This window comes from Coffea eugenioides, chromosome 7 (assembly GCF_003713205.1).
Source record: "Coffea eugenioides isolate CCC68of chromosome 7, Ceug_1.0, whole genome shotgun sequence".
Lineage (NCBI taxonomy): Eukaryota > Viridiplantae > Streptophyta > Magnoliopsida > Gentianales > Rubiaceae > Coffea > Coffea eugenioides.
In genome coordinates, this window is record NC_040041.1 from 9,324,062 (window position 1) to 9,340,711 (window position 16,650).

The 16,650-nt window shown below is 36.8% G+C and overlaps 2 protein-coding genes and 1 long non-coding RNA gene across 3 annotated transcripts; all 3 read right to left on the reverse strand.

Annotated features, from left to right (window-relative positions):
* Positions 1–6,557: 6,557 nt before the first annotated feature.
* LOC113777746 lies at positions 6,558–7,353 on the reverse strand. Its single transcript, XM_027322934.1, has one exon. It carries the CDS (start codon positions 7,219–7,221, stop codon positions 6,826–6,828), a length of 396 nt encoding a protein of 131 aa, XP_027178735.1. The 5' UTR covers positions 7,222–7,353; the 3' UTR covers positions 6,558–6,825.
* A 1,465-nt stretch (positions 7,354–8,818) lies between these two features.
* Positions 8,819–9,764, reverse strand: LOC113778072 (15.7 kDa heat shock protein, peroxisomal-like). Its single transcript, XM_027323333.1, has 2 exons — positions 9,421–9,764; positions 8,819–9,296 (listed from the first exon to the last, which is right to left on the reverse strand). Exons 1-2 carry the CDS (start codon positions 9,551–9,553, stop codon positions 8,989–8,991), a joined length of 441 nt encoding a protein of 146 aa, XP_027179134.1. The 5' UTR covers positions 9,554–9,764; the 3' UTR covers positions 8,819–8,988.
* A 3,916-nt stretch (positions 9,765–13,680) lies between these two features.
* On the reverse strand, positions 13,681–14,296 carry LOC113778316. Its single transcript, XR_003469248.1, has 2 exons — positions 14,222–14,296; positions 13,681–14,109 (listed from the first exon to the last, which is right to left on the reverse strand). It is a non-coding gene; the product is annotated as an uncharacterized LOC113778316 (long non-coding RNA).
* Between the last annotated feature and the right edge of the window lie 2,354 nt (positions 14,297–16,650).

The window sequence follows — 16,650 nt, forward strand, 5'->3', positions numbered from 1 at the left end:
TTTACTAAGAAAAAAGTAAGCTTAGAGTTTCAATAGGTTTCTTGAATACTTCAACATGCAAAATTTTGCTCAATTTGCGTTATGCTAATTTGTTTTAGATGTTGAAAATCGAGAACCTAAAAACACGTGTACTTGTCAAAGTCAACAATTTGGTGACCAAGGTAAATGAATACTTTTTTACTTATTAAAAGTAAAAGGAAAACACAACTAATCAAGAAGCGATTTGCAATTTTGCATTGACGGTGCCTTCTACTCTGAAAGTTGACCATAATGACAAGCCAAACTTTATGTCTAAAATCATCCCTACACGTTGAGGTTCTTAGTAGTCGGAGACCAAAACCCTACTCAAATCAAACCTCTAACTCTAAGAGAAAAACAAAACTTTTCACATGGTGAGTTATTGAAACCATTATCATTGCAATGAAAATCTAACAATCATACAAATGAATGATGAACAAAAAGGTGCACAACTATTGCAAACTTTCGCATTTTTCTAGAACAAATTTGTCTCAATGTCTTGTAGTACTACTATTCATGTAGAACCACAAGAAGGGTCATGAAACTATTTAGCTTGACTTCTCTTCACCCCTAATTTTTCACATTTATCCCCTTCCATTCAATAAACCAAAAAATGCTTGCCTAAACCTAGACGGGTATTGTGGATCAGTTCTACTCAAGTATTTATTTAATATATTATTCTCATTTAATCTTTTTTTTTTTGCCATTAGTGTGATCTTGTATCCCCTACAAAGAGATGTGCAACACTACTGTAATTGTAGAAGGGAAAGGGAAGGGAGAAGAGAAAGGTAGTAAACCAATGCATAATTGGGGAGCTGAAACTGAGAGAGCGAAGACTCTTTCCAGCAATGGGCGGTAGGAGGATCAATTTGATAAGAACAAAAAGGAAGTTAACATTACAACGGCCTTTGAGAGCTGCGTCTCAAATATGCTCTTATAAAAAATCCCAACGTTTAACTTGATTGGTTAGGCAGCAAAACCAAAACGTCGGTTCAACTGCCTTTATTCTCTACGGGCGGCCCCATTTACAGTTCAAGAACACCGGCCCCGCCCCCGCTCCCTTCAATTATTCTCTTCTCCTACGTGACATTCTCTAATGCTAATCTCAAATATCTCCCCCCCCCCCCCTCCCTAATGTGGGACTTCGTTGTCATTGTCTCAAAATTGACACTTCAATATCTTGATTTTCTTTCAAAGATAAAATGGGCCAGTTTAAGATTTATGAGTTTCTATATGGCATTCTTAGCTCTCGCTCTTTGATTAGTATTATTATTATTATTATTAAGTACAGAAAGTAGGATTTAAGAAACGAGAACGGAGAAGATAATTTGAATCCAAATTCTTAAATTTAATCACGAGACTAAGACCTACTCGGCATTGTCGGCATTTGTTTATTAATTTAAAGTTATGTGCCTCAGTTAGGCTAGGATGAATACAAAGGATCACTTTTAGTTTGGTCAAAATCACTTCTTTTCGTGTGTTTATATAACTAAACAAATTTAACCATAACAGTTTCAGAGTAAGAAAGTAAACTAGTAAATTTTGAGGTCTTGTCATTGTGTTCTTGTTGTGGTAAAGGTAATTTTGATGTTTACACACAACTTTTGATGGCGATGAAAATGAACTTATGCGACTACAATCTAGTCTAGATTAAAGATGAGAAGGCTAATTAATATACTGTTAAAAAAAATTAAAACACATATAATTATTACGACAAATCTCAAGAAACGCCTTGAGCAAAATTTCCCGATGTCAAGAAAATGTGCGAGGGTTGACAAGATCAAGGTATTCCAACCATCGTGTCTTCCAATTGATCCAAAGGCATATCTCTCGGCCCACCCGAGTGGAAAATAGTAAGACTTTATTCTGGGCAAGGCCCATAATGCTAATTGCAGTAGCCCATATTAGTTAGCATGTGACATTGTTGCCATTCTAGTTTCTAGTTTTTTTTTTTTTTCCCTTTGGGGTGAAGGGCAGGTTCAATCAAAGTAAGATCACGTAAAGCAAACTATACAATGCAATAACAATAAAATTAAGAAATAGTTAACAAAGAGGTACGCAAATACTGAATTATAGAATCTGAGGCATAACGAATTCAAGGGTTCAAAAGTTGACTTCCATATGATTTGATCACCAACGAATACTGAGATCATCTATTGCACTAAATTCGCCCAACAAGAATCCATTCCCATGCATAATTGGCAAATAAAACGGGTTCCAGAATTATCATTCTGCATAATCCCCGTTGATATCACCACATGTTGTCCGTTCACGTACACACCATGGCCGGAATTGTTGTCCCCTCAAAGGCTCTTGGTTCCACTTCCTTGGCATCTGCTGATTTTGTTGTGCATGATTATGATTGCCATTCTTTGCCCCTGCGACTGGAGGCAAAGATTCTTTACATGGAGTATCCATAACTTGAGACTGTGCGACAAACTTTTTGTTACATTTCTTGAAAGATAAGCAGTCCAAACTCAAGAAGATGCGCTCATAGAATATACTACCGACTTTTCCAAGCTGTTCTCGTTGATTATTGACCGTTTATATCCCCTTAAATCACGAATGTAGTGTGAATTTGATTGCTTGATAATCAATGAAAAGCGGCGTAATTATGAGGAAAGTAGGAGAATAGGCTTAATATGTTCCTTCGGTTACAAGTAATTACTGGGAAGAGCCAACATTGGGAAATGGGAAAGTAAAGACGCATGATTAATCGATTCTGTTGCTTAAATTCATACTAATAGATTGACTGACATTCCCTGTGCTGCCATGCACTAGTTAGTATACGTCATGTACGCTAGACTTACCATTTACAGATTCAGTATCTTTTTCCCAAAAACTTATAGCACTTTTCCTTTTTATTTTCACCTTTGCCAACACCAAAAAAAGAAACTTAGAAAGTGTATCATTAAAGATTTGTTCAATGAGCGTCCAAGGTCGGTCCAATAAATATTTTATGAACACTATTTATTAAAGATATAAAAAAAAAATCAACAATTTGTCTAACCAGTGTCACTTAAAAGGAGCCTTAAGTGTCGCCTTTTTTTATTATTATTTTAATAAAAATTAAGTGTTTTGGTGAATTGGATTGGGTAATAAGGCGAGAAGAATTATAAGTAGGAGTGTTACTTAAAAGGAGTCTCAAGTGTCCTCTTTTTTTTTTTTTTTTTTTTAAATGAAACTTAAGTGTGTTGGGTTAGTGGGAGAGTTGGGTTGGTTGGTAATGGAAGAAGGATTGTAATAGAAGGTCTTGGATCAAAATCTTCCATTTACAAAAAAATTAAAAGGAAAAAAAGTGTGTTAACCTTATGATCAGTATTTTTCTCTCTCTACTCCCGAGAATGATGAACGCTATTTTTTGACTCAAGGGAATATAACTAGCTTTGGACCCGGTGCGGCCCATTATACTGATCGAGCGTGGTGTATGGTGGATCAAGTTGTTGTGCTTTCATTAACAACAATATGGTGCTTTCGGCATAATAATAAACGCTATGGTATGGCAAGAGAACCACTCATCTTACCCTCCGAGGTTGCCTTCCTCTCCGAATGTTCTGTTTTCAAGACCATCTAATCCCATAATTCTGCTCAACTTTTATCGTTTGTTTCTCATCGTCGTATACATGCTGATGAATGGACTGCAGCATATGAGTAGGCTATTTTGATCACCATGCATCAACGTAACTTTTTGTAAAATGATGCAGGACAAGATATCGAACTCCAACCACGCGATTGCAACGGCGGATGCTTTCGCGGATTTGAAATTAGCCTAGTCGTGTAGCCGAGCATTCAGATGTCGAAATTCATTTAATTGACTCTGGATGGCTCCAGAATCTTGCATCCGTCTAAAATTTTGCTCTAAAGTGGATTAAATGTTCGAATGTAGCCAAAGATTAAATGTCAATTGAGTTGATGGAGCATTCGTTGGATATGAGGCCTTCTGAAATAAGTGCCAACTATTATATGTAATTTTGAGCTCTTTCAATTATAGTTTACACGTTTTAAAGAAGTCCAGATGATGGTACGAGGGATGGCAATGGGAGCGGGTGTCCGCGGGCAACCGTCCCGTGGGGGGCTCTCGGGGCGGCGGCGGGGGGGAATTTTTTCCCCCCGTTTAGAAACGGGGCGGGGGATGGGGCAGGGGTATGTAAAAAAAGTATATATATATATAAATAAATATATATAAATATTGTAAATTTAATAGTTATAACTATGATAAGATATTATTAGTTTAGATTATTATATTAAGGTATATTGAGTGTATGTAAATAATTGATATTATCAATTATATGAATAATTAGACATGTCTACTAATAGAATTTATTAATTAGTTATACTAAATTTACTAATACATTTATACTAAATTTCTAACTACACTTAATAGAATAACACTTTTTTTTCAAAAAAAACACAAACACAATAATGAATTAGTGATTGTATTTGTACCAAAAGTGAAAACTTGACTATTTTAATTGTATTTATTTCATTATGTTGGATTGTATTCAAATAACTTTTGTTTGATTGTTTTTATGAGTTTCAATTGTAAAATTACAATGAATATTAACTTGATGATGTGTTGATATTTGAGTACTTGATTATTTATTAAAATTTAACTATAATAAAATTTTATTAACCCCACAAGGACAATTTTATTAACCTCGCGGGTGCCCCCGCGGGGGAAGCGGGGCGAGCGGGTCTGGGGCGGGGGCGGGAGGGCGGGGGTCGGGGGGAATTAATAGGCAACGGGCGGGGGGTTGGGGGAGGGCCCCCGCCGTTGCATCCCTAGATTGGTACCCTTTGGGGGGGTCGTGCCCTTCTCTTCCAACAACCCAACGACCTTGCCTGATAGGTAATCCCCCCCCCCTCCCCCTCCCTCTCCTCTTTCTCCCTCCCTTCTTTTTCTCCTCTTCAGGCAAAAGAAACTATAATCAGCAACTGAAGAAGCATCAATCATGCAGTTCAAGTTACTAGATATCATGATGTAGTAGATCACTCATTCAAGTCCGTGGCTTGCGACTGGACAAAGAAAGCTGACTCCAGTAAAAGACGTATCCAGCACCCAGCTGAACTACTCCTAACCAAATTGCTCTAACAGCATACTCATGAATCCTCTACCCATTAATCTTTCTGTAATCCCTAACTCAGACGTTCAGCCACTTTCCAATTTAACAAAAATAGCAGCAGAGGTACCTTCCGACACTCTTTACCTACATATTCTTTATTGCACATGCGCCCTAGGGCGGGAGGGAGATGACAAAGGGAACAACCAAAAAGTGGCAATAAGATGAACAAAAAGTTTGTGGAGTGAGCTATATGACCATTCATCAAGAAGACTTGTAAAGTAACCCTATCTTAAGAAACAAAGAAATGCTCAGCTCCAATTCAATAGTCATAGGAAAACCTTTTGTGCACAAGAACGGGTAGCACCTGAGATTATGGAACTGATGTAAACATTGCAAACAAATTCGACAATTCTAAAGCAAGGAATTAGCAAACACTATGCAAGACTCCCCAATTCAAATGCACATCAATGCAGCAAGTGTCCTGGATCAGTATGCATCTAAAAGGAAACCTCAAAAAATAGACGACGAACTCAAATTTCAATCAAAAAGCCAACACAGGCAGAAAATGTAGTGGATTGCAAAGGGGAAAGACATGAAAAGGAAACTAAAATGATTATTTGGAAATACTACATGACACACTCAGTGCAAGAGGCTCTTGCCATTGCACAATCTGGGAAGGGCTAGTTGTATCTGACAAAAGATTTGTAATTTTCTTGTAACCTTTTTCATCCGACAATGTACGTGTTTTCTCCAAAAAGTGATGTTAAACTAAAGTGAAAGGATTTATAACACTTCCAGTTTCAACTCATCCCACCGCAGAAACTGACCATGCCACTAAGCAAACTCATTTATAGAACTGCGTATGTAACGGCAACATAGTATCCGCCATAAGCTCAGAAGCTGGGTGATCAATTGCCAGTTCTCCTAATATCCCTCACAAAAAAGGAGAACTGCAGAAAATTCCCCAGCCCATATAAAATGAAATAACTTGATGAGCTTGTATAAAAGAAAGAAGTAGGAAAAACTCTCTCCAAAAAATTATCGAGCATCCTAGGCTGGGAGATTGCCATGTAGACCACATCAGCTCTAGTTTTGGTACTCAGGAACACAATAGAACTGCTTCACAGAAAATATAAACTAAAATCGTAAATGACCTGCTGAGGCCAACTAGATATTTCTTCTTTGCTATCAGCTACACACACTTCGTGAGTTCAGCAACAAGTGCCGAACTAGTTAAAGCACTACTACGAACAGGCAAATTAACAAACAATAGACAGAAATGACAGCACTGTAGCAAAACGATTAAGATATGCGTTTCGCAAACAGCATTTTTACCATCATCGCATACAAAACCAACTAGCCCCACAATAGACACAGTTATAAGAAAAAGATGGATATAATCCGCCAATCCATAAATTCAATCTTAATAGCTCATATTTTCAATACGAAATTAACCATAAACAAGAGTCTAAATCATCACAAAAGCATCCAAAACCACTATTAACCAGAGATGAAATTCCCAAAAGGGATTCCTTATAATCGAGAACTAAGACAAACCGAGATATCAGATTGATCAATCTTGGGTCTTAAGCTACTAGCTCAGATTACCAAATTCGAAATTAACAGTAAACGAGGGTCAAAATCAACATCATAACATATAATATCACTAATCATAGATGAAATTCCCAAAAGGGCTTCCTTAAAAACGGAAACTAAAACCAACCCACAAATCAGAAATTGCCGCTCAATCCTGAGCCTTGATCTTCTCAATCCGCTTGTTCAACTGCTCGATACGAACAACCAGACCAGTGACGGAGTAAAGCAGCCAGTAGAAGATGAGAGCGGCGGCGATGAGGAGGGCATTACGCTGGGACTTCATGATGGACTTCTGGTGACGGAGATGCTCAGATGGGGTACAGGATTCAGCGGATTCACAAGTGGGTCGGGTCTCGTACTTCCAGTAGATGTCCATTAACAGGAACAGACAAAACGGGACGATTGAGAGAAAGGGTCGGAGGAGACTGCGGGTCACGGAGAGGAGACCCTTGCGAAGAGGGTCGAGACCGGGAACTGTGAGGAGTAGAAGCATGATTGCTTCAGCTCCAGCAGCGTAGCCTAGCACCACCCACTCTAATGCCATTTCCGGTATTTGGGTATTCGGGTAGGTTGATGCCGATTAGATCTCTGTGATTTTTCAGCAAGAGAAGAGAGTGGAAGGAGGCGTGGAAGTCGATGAGAGGACAAGTATTATTCGTAATATTTTGCGTGATGCGGTTAAATGATGATGTTTTTTGTTCTCCTTTTCCTCTTTTTCTTCGTTGCCAAGTTTTCAGTTTTTCTGTTCTTTTATCAAGTGTACAAGTACAACACAAAAAATAAAATTTTAGGAGCATATTTATCATAATTAATTGTCTCATAATTAATTATCATATTAAATCGATGGATTACAATTTTTTTTGCAAAAACTTTTGGAAATAACAATTGAAACGAGAATTTCTAAACTTGGCTTTTCAAAATATATTTTGGTCTACTTCTCTGGTCTAAAACGTCACACTCAAATTAAGTATTGGCACGTATTTTATGCAGTCGTGTGCAAATCTAATGGCTTGTTGAGTTAATGTAGCAACTGCGTGGATTTAATGGCTTGTTGAGTCATTGTGTCCTTTTTTAGGAGCAAAAATTACCTTTCGGCAGTGTCGACCACCCAGGCATCAAGGCAACCTTGCCTCCCATCAAAATCCCACATTTAAAGTGGTTTGGCTTCAAAAAATCCAGACGGGTGCACTACGCACCCGTCTGGTCCGGTGGTGATTCACCCGTTTGGTTCGATGGTGGTTCAGTCCCTTCCAAATTACTTCTGAACCTTTTTAGGTCCGCCCCCTCCCTCATGAGGATATATTATGTTATACAATAGCTGTCATTTCCGAAAAAAAAGGAGTAAATTTTTGGCTAAATTTATTTGCTATATTAACTCAACAAGCCATTAAATTCGCACACGACTGCATAAAATCTCTATGTACTACTCCCTCCGTCCCACTTTGATAGTCCTGTATTCCTTTTTCATCTGTCCCAAATTGTAGTCCACTTTCCAATTGAAAAATGTAGTTGTATTTTAATTTTTCTAAAATACCCTTATTCAATGTAATCAATTGTTACTATACACCTACCCCATTTTACTGAGAGTTGATTCTTTTTTTACCATCAATTCAAGTTCCCATAAAGTTGTACCATATTTAATGTGAGGATATTTTAGAAAAATAGCAATCTAAATTTACTTTTCCAACAAAGTTAACTAATTTTTCTTAAAACTGTGTAAAAAAAGAAACAGAACTATCAAAGTGGGACGGAGGGAGTACAACATTCGAAACTCTTGCACCACCATTCAATGTTGCACAGGATTCTTGAGTGTGATTGAACAACGTATAATTTGAAATAATTACTATAACACTTTTGATAATATATGATGATATAAGGATAAAAAAATGATTAAAATATATAAAATAAATTAAAAAATATGCTTATAATATAAATTAAATATTATTTGATAAAATTGAACCGAAACACGATAGATTTATTTGATTTTTCAAATCTCGGACCATTGCTTCCATTTTTGTCTTAGCTTGATTCGTTACTACTTGCAAGCTGCTTGATATTTGGCCCTTTTTCATCTAATAACTGCCTGATCTCGCTCCGAGTCCAACACAACCAATTTGCTTTGCTCGTATAAATTCAGGGCATTGATGATTAACTTAAAGAGAACTTCCATTTCAAACTCTAGCACTCAAAAACAGAATTTGGTATACAACACTTTGATCGAACATCATAGTCCCTTATTCCATGTTGGATTTCATTAGCATGCCCTTTAAACATGGATTAAAGTACACCGAGATTGTGCATCATATTTCTTCTACAGCTTGCTAGTGACATTAACATTCCTGACTTTAGAAGACTTAGGAGTTGTATCCTTTGGTACAACCACGGTAAGCACACCATTCTCCACACTTGCCCTGATCTGATCCGCCTTCACATCCTCCGGCAACTCAATCTCCCGGGAAAACCCAGCTGCCTTTCCTGTAATCCCTCCTCCTCTCTCGGCAACGTGCCACACCACATCTTTTTCCTTCCCCTGCCCACCACCCTCCTCTTTTGCTTCCGCCTTTATCACCAATACATTCCCTTCTTCCACTTGTACCTTTATCTCATCCTTGCTAAATCCTGTTCAAAACCGCGGTTTAAAGAAATTAGAACAAAATCAGTAATCAATTACAGAAGCCCAAACCAAGAAAAAAAAAAAAAAAAAAAAAAAAAGAGGAAGCAAGCCATCGAAATTATTACTGGCCTGGAACGTTGATTTTGAAGATGTGGGCATCTGGGGATTCAATCCAGTCGAGGAGGGCTGAAGACCCTGGGGACGTGCGATAAATGGTGGGACTCCAGAAAAATCGCCTGAAGGGGTCACCAAATAGAGCCATTTATCTTAGCTTTATTGCTATCCTTTCGAGCTGTTTTTATGGGTAAGGAATTCAGTCCAAAAGGTGCAAAACAGAAACTTGCAATTTAAATTTAAAGAGGGTAGGTATAGGATTCTCTAGAGAGACTGGATTCTGGAGGCCTCTAGCATTATCCTGATGGGATGGGAATCATGGGATGTGGCACTTTGGAGAAGATGAGAGTTTCCCTCCATGTGGATTGCGCAATAACTCTGTGAGCTTCGTTTTAGATCCATTGACAATAATATCATGGATAACCCTTCCAACAACAAGCCCATTCTAATTCTTGATAGACTCTGGTGTCTGCTTCCTACTTTCTTTTGGGTTGCCTGAAAAACGTTCGATCTCGTTCAGCAATGGATTGTGTTGGATAGGTAATGGGGGACTGATTAGACTAAAGCATGAGCAAAGATTTTGTGTACTAATGGGTAGCCCAACTCTTAGAGCCCCATGTGTTGGTCCACTTAAAATTGCTAAGGTGCGAATTATTTAAATAATTCATGCGAAAAAATGCAAGCAATAGCCTCACATACAGAAAGAAAGAAAATTCCTACTTTGAGTGACGTACTATTAATAATAGAATAAATTTTATATACACTGATAGCACATACACTATCACCGTTGGATCCATGATAATATGTAAAAATTGAATTTCAAATTCAAATTTTGCGTAGTTATCATTCATCAAACGCTGATAGTGTATAAACTGTCAGTGTAAGAAATATTAATCTTTAATGAGTAAATCTTAGAGTTTAGTGCCAAAATAACTCTTCTTTTGAAACATATACACAAAGTAACCTAATTTTAAAATTTATTACCTTTATAATTCTTTTTTTTCCATATAGGTTGCATATGTGGTAGGATAGAGATAGAGGCACATTCTATCTCTCTTTCCCAACTAATATCTTCCTTGATTCTCTCTCTGAACCTTCCCACTTTTTTTTTCTTTATTATTTTGTGTCCTTTCGTTATTTTTCCTTGTCAAATGTAATTGTTAAAAGCCAATATTTATATTAACAACATCTAAGACTTAATTATCATTCCTGATATTGTATTTGTAGATGAAAATATTCTCCTCGAATTGATAATTTCAAAGTAAATGAAGATTATTCTCTTGTCTTTTCTATTGTGTAGTTTTTTGAACATTCCTATGGCCTTCAAAAAATTTTGAATACTAATTGCTTTAACAAATGATTTCTCACACCGTGTGTTTGATAAAATGTTTAAGAGGAAAACTACGTAACAACATAAATTCATGCTCAATATAAGCATATTCATTTGTGCCTCTCTATAACATAATCAAATAATCTCGTATACTTGAAGTATTTTTGCACATTTATTCAACATCAATTAATGGCTTGTGTTACTTTTGAGAAACTTTAGCATTATCTTAATTGCAATAGTTTGATTACTTTTTGTAAAAGTTCTTTTCAAGGAGTAGGAAGCATAACATAAAAAAATATGATAGCCTTGAAGTTTTTGTAACTTTTTCTTGTTATTGCTTATAATGTTCATTGCAATTTTTGTATTTTGCAAATTAATTTTTGAAAACTATATGCAATAAGTTTGATACATTTAAAAAAATTGCAGAGAGCAATAATAGCAAGGTCAATAATGGTAAAATTTATTTTAAATAATTATAAGGAAATTATCAAAATTATGCAATTTTCTTGTGCCTCTATAATAAAACAGTTTAAATTTTTAGTTTTTATTGGAAACTATAAACTAGATTAAAGCTTTCGTTTCTTGTTATCCTACATGGCAATCAGGGTAATTAGGTGATAACAATAACATCGATTTGGAAATAAAATTTGAAAGTGAATCACATTGGGAATATTTTTTAGAAAGAGTGTTATTTTGGCAAAAAACTCGTAACTCTTATATACAAGCACAAATTAAAAGATGAGCCACCTCCTGATTTTTGGGAGATTCCATGTTTGTATTTATCGGTTAGGCATTTCGTGTTTTTAAAATCATTTAGTGTAGGTGAGCTCAAACAAAAAATAAACAAAAAAAAAGGAACCAAGGAAATTTATTAAAAAGTAAAACATTGATCCGTGAATGAGTATTTTGCTAGGGATTGAGATCTCTGAAATTATTATTAGGAAAAGACTTTTTCTGCTTCCTCAATTTTGTAAAGCTTTTGTACCTTGCATGCCAATATATCATTACGTATGTTGTGAAAAACGTCCATGTACACATATATTTCCTTGTTCCAAAAAGAATATGGATCAATCATGTTCTGATGGGAAAGCTTCGTGCTTGAAATGTTGATCATTGCTCTCCTTCCTTACTCTCCCTTTTTGGTTAATGCTCTTTTTGGAAGAAATTTGATTGGTTTTTCTTCCTTTTGGATATCTTCTAAAGTAGCTGCATGGTCCTCCGGAAAGGCTAGTATGGACTATGGAGGGAAAGGTTACAGCTGTGTATTCCTTAGCTACAAAGGTAACTCATCAAGAATCAAAGCTAAAATATTGTCATTGTTGTTATTTATCAATCCATCTGAATTACTAGAATTTAATTGTTCAAATCCAACTTGTGAATGATTCAAAAGTCTCATCAAACGGATGATCAGTCATACATAGTGATACAACTTTTTTATTGAGGTTTTATTAATTTCTCCCAAACATAGACTACCCCTCTAGACAGGAACAGGAACAGCTTCAGCATGATCTCCAAGTAAGAGGATCAATAGAGGAAAGCAAGAAGAAAAGAAACAGTTACTAAACACACACACACTTATGCTTGAAGATGCTTAAACCCCTTAAAATTTTCTGTATATTGAAAGTTGACATGGGCATTTGAGCTTTACAGCAATAGGTCGCCATATTGGCTGGTGTCTCATTCCAGCATAAAGCCATGCAAAAAGTTATGTCCTTTTGATGAGATGATTGATGATGGTGAAGTCGGTTGTCTTCTACAGTTTCTAAAAGCTTTTACATGCATGAACGGTCTTGCTTTTTTCCATGAAAGTTTATGTTTTATCTCCCATTAATCAATTCTTGGTGTTTGTTTAAGTATTATCTGAAAAAAGCTTTGGATAATTAGTGAGAGAATATGCAGAATCATTCTTCTTTATATGAGACTGTAAAGTACCATAAAAAGAACAACTTTAGTCAAAAGTTTGCCTACATGTCATCCACTATATTTAAGCTCGACAAAGATAGTGCCAAATAATAGAACAAGGTTTCCATATTCTTTTGCCTAGGGGTCTAAACATATAATAATTTCACAAACAAAAAAAAAGTCTTTTGAGAATTTATTTTCCCTCATTGGCTGTTATTAGTAGCCTCATGCAAAAGCCAACCATGAGCAAATTTTAAAACCGAAAAACATGAGCAAATGTTTGTTTGCCAATTTTAGCATGACAGAACCATGAAAGTTTCATCTACATGTTCGGTAATATATAGTATGGTCCATGAAGTCCTATGTTTGCATAAGATTTTCGTTGTATGGACTTAAGCTTCAGAACTCAGATACGGAGGAAGGATATATATGTTGCATCCGCATGAAGTAATGATTCTGATGAAAATCTTGGCCAACGTGTACCCCAATCAAGAATATTTTGCCTCAGCTATAGCAGAAGATTTTCAGAAGTTTAGGCTCCTTTTAGCTTTTAAGCAGGGGATAACCCTGAAACTTACAGGATTTCGCTCTAAGTTCCAGGAAATGCCTAGACTTATTGTATCATAATGCTGCCCACAAAATCAACTAGCAAATTATCAAGTGATCAAGTCAGCTTTTGCAGTGTCCTTTTGTCTTTGGCCTTTGCTCCAAAGGTTCTTAAATAGTCACAGTACATCTACATCTTGATCTTATGCACCTTGCGCATGCTATTGATGATCTCTGTTTTCCGTGATTCTCTGTTTCTATATATACATGTATGTGTTGTTTGGCTATTTATGTCTACTAAGATAAAATTTGCAGGCAGTATTTTGTTCAAGGCTTCAAGGTGTTTGTAGCAATTGCCGTGGTGGTGGTGGTCTAGAATATATTGTATTAATTTCTCAAGGCACTGCAGGCAAGGTTTGAAGGACTCTCATTCAAACTGATCAGAAAATGGCATTATGCAATTCCTAAGTTAAATGAATGAACAAGAAACGCCAGGAAAAAAAAAATTGCTGTGACAATTGAACGATAAAAGGATGAAAAGCACCATGCAGACTATGCCATTTGCTCCTTTACAAAAGAATATGCCACTTTTTAACATTGGACGATACAACTTTGTTGAAGTGGAGAAAAGGGTGGAATCTTGGCATCCCTCTTTTAACCATCTTTAACTTGAATTTTGCTTTCAGAGTACACATATCCCTAGAATCTAGAGGCATCTTTTCCGTCTTGATTTCATCCACGATCTGTAACTCCTTTCGCATAGAAGCATAAAGCAAATCCCCAAACAGAAACGCAGGTGAAGGGCAACAGCAAAAGAAAAAGGGAAAAAGGGCTTTCAAAAAAATAAGTCGGGGAAGAAATATTCTTGAAATTCTTGGTTAATTCCAGGTTACTTTGGCAAGAGGGATCTATGGTTATTTATTTACCTGCAAAAAGGGAAAAGGAAAAGAATCAAAGTGAGTTATCAAAATTATTGGATATCAAATGCTAGGAAAAATTAGACAAGTGATCAAGGTAAATCTAATTCGCAAAACTTACCATTTTCACCAAACGTCCTTCTCATGAAAGTTGCTAATATGATAATTAGAGCTACACCAGCTAATAGTCCAATAAAATTGCAAATGTCTTCTCAGAATCGCTGTGAGAAGATTCTGTAATATCAAATAAGAGAAGATTGTCCCAAAAATTACTTGCAAGTGCGTAATACCCACTGCTGATAGACAGGTATGCACTTAGAAGAGAGCAAATTGTAAACCAACCATAGTTTAAAGTAATCAACTTAGCTAGAAAGTGAAATTGTAATGCAGAAAATCACAAAATTTGCTAGTAATTACTAACCATGACCAGATCTTGCTGCATAAGGATGATCTCCACTAGTAGAATATCTGCATAAACATTTCCCCAAACATATCACCAATTCTTTTTCTAACCAAAAGGCAAATCAAAAGTCATGATTTAGGGTCTCCCCGTACCCATCTTGCTTGCATTCCTCTAGGGTTCATGCATTTCATTTATCCAGTATCACTTTGCACTCTCACTTCATATTCTATCCCCTTTTCCACATTTTCACTTCACACAACTCTTATCTTACACATTCTCACTCTACCACTAGCACTTTACATACTACCACTGAGCACACATGCACTTCACACTATCACTTTACATACCTCACCTTGCACCCCCATTTGCACACTCCCACTTACACACTATTATTTTTATTATTACTTTTTTCACTTCACACAAGCTCATGTTTTCACATTGCATACATTCATTCCATTCATTTTTTCATCATTAGCATTACTCGTGACCTCTTGGAGGGCTTATCCTTGGCTATCACAACTCATGTGATTTAGTCCGATCGAGCCTCTAAGAGATATTTGTCCCTTTTGATTCCTCATTAGGTTGAGGATTGCATTCATATTAGTTACATCCAAATGCGATACATCTTTTGGTTAGAAATTAGGAAAATCATGACTAAATCATGCAACTAGCTTAGGCTAGGTTGAGAGGGTGCCTTAGACATTGTCTTTGCCTTCCCTCTCTTCAACTGTGACCCCCGAACCATTTTTCTCTGATTTATTGTAGATTTTGGAGTCAATCTAAAAAGGTTTTACATTTAAATCCACATTTTTTGGGTGACTTGGTACACCCTATGATGAGAATATAAAGACCAAGGCCATTCAAGCACATGGGGAATTGGAAGATTCAAGTGAAGACCAGTTGATTGCACGAATACTTGAGTTTAGTAGGATTATTTGATTTTTCTCGTCGATTTTGGTTATTTCTCGCTTTAGAAAGTCTAGGTAATTAAGCTAGTTTAATTGCGGCCCATTTGTTAGTAAGTGAGGCCCAAAATCTTCCTTAAGTATGTAGGGTAGTTTGGTCAATTTTTGTATTAGGGTTAATACTTGTAAGGGCTATAAATAGCCCCACTTCCTCTTTGTTTTGGGATCAGTTTTTGGCTATTAAATACGATTAGTGAGTTTTCACTTTCTCTTTGGCAAGAGAGCTTCCTTTGAATACTTGAGAATCTTCTCAAGTTATTCACCCGAACTTATCAATCGAGTATCTCCTTGATTGTGGCGTTCTACTACCTCCAATTTGGTTCGTTAATTCGAGTAGTTACGGGTTGAGATAATATCAAAATTGTTCGTGACTTCTAGGGATTAGTTGGGTCAAATTTCCGCTGCCTAAGCCATGGTGTTTTGGTTGTCTAGATCAGGGTTTCACATCAGTTGGTATCATTTCCCCTCCTCTTAAAGGCGATTTGTCCCCAAATCATGACTCTCTTACAAAACAAAAGTGATGAGAGCATGTGTATAGTCACCAAGCAGCCTGCATGTTGCCTTCTTAAGCGTAGAATGATCATAACATCCTTGTGTGGAACAAGGACAACTCGTGGTGGTGGTAGATACATGTTACGGACAGCAAGATTTCCATGACAATGGTCACACAAGCGACGTCTCAACCCTATGGGTGGATCGTGAGCGGATGCCCGGTGAACCAAGGTTTGGTTGGACTGCGAGTTGTACGCATCAAGACGTGCAAACACTGCATCAAAGGCCAATGTAACTCGACTAGTGTTGGTTGGAATTACTTGACCAGCACTCTCTTCGCAGATCTCTATGGTTGCGGGTATTGCACACTGCAAGCTGAAGGATATCTGACCACGAACAACCTGCACAAATGAAAACACGTTAAACACCACCAAGGTGGAAAGATTCAGCTCCCAGTGCCCGATGTTGTCCTCAGCCTTAGCGAGCAAGATCAATGTTCGCCCTTTCTTCTCCTTGCCTTCTAATCGATCCAACTCCCATTCCCTCTGTAAAACATTTTGGTCCTCTCGAACTTGTGTAGGTGAGAGTGGAGCAAGTATGATCCTTGTCCCTTTATGCATGAACGAGTATTTGTTGGAATGACCTTCATAAGTAACCTCGCGATCAAATTGCCAAGGTCTTCCAAGAATA

Excerpts from the sequence above, each read along its gene's own strand:
- LOC113777746 (XM_027322934.1), bottom strand. The coding sequence starts at position 7,221 with ATGGCATTAGAGTGGGTGGTGCTAGGCTACGCTGCTGGAGCTGAAGCA.
- LOC113778072 (XM_027323333.1), bottom strand. The coding sequence starts at position 9,553 with ATGGCTCTATTTGGTGACCCCTTCAGGCGATTTTTCTGGAGTCCCACC. Across the intron at positions 9,297-9,420 it reads CTTCAAAATCAACGTTCCAG|GATTTAGCAAGGATGAGATA; the intron begins GCCAGTAATAAT and ends GGTTTTGAACAG.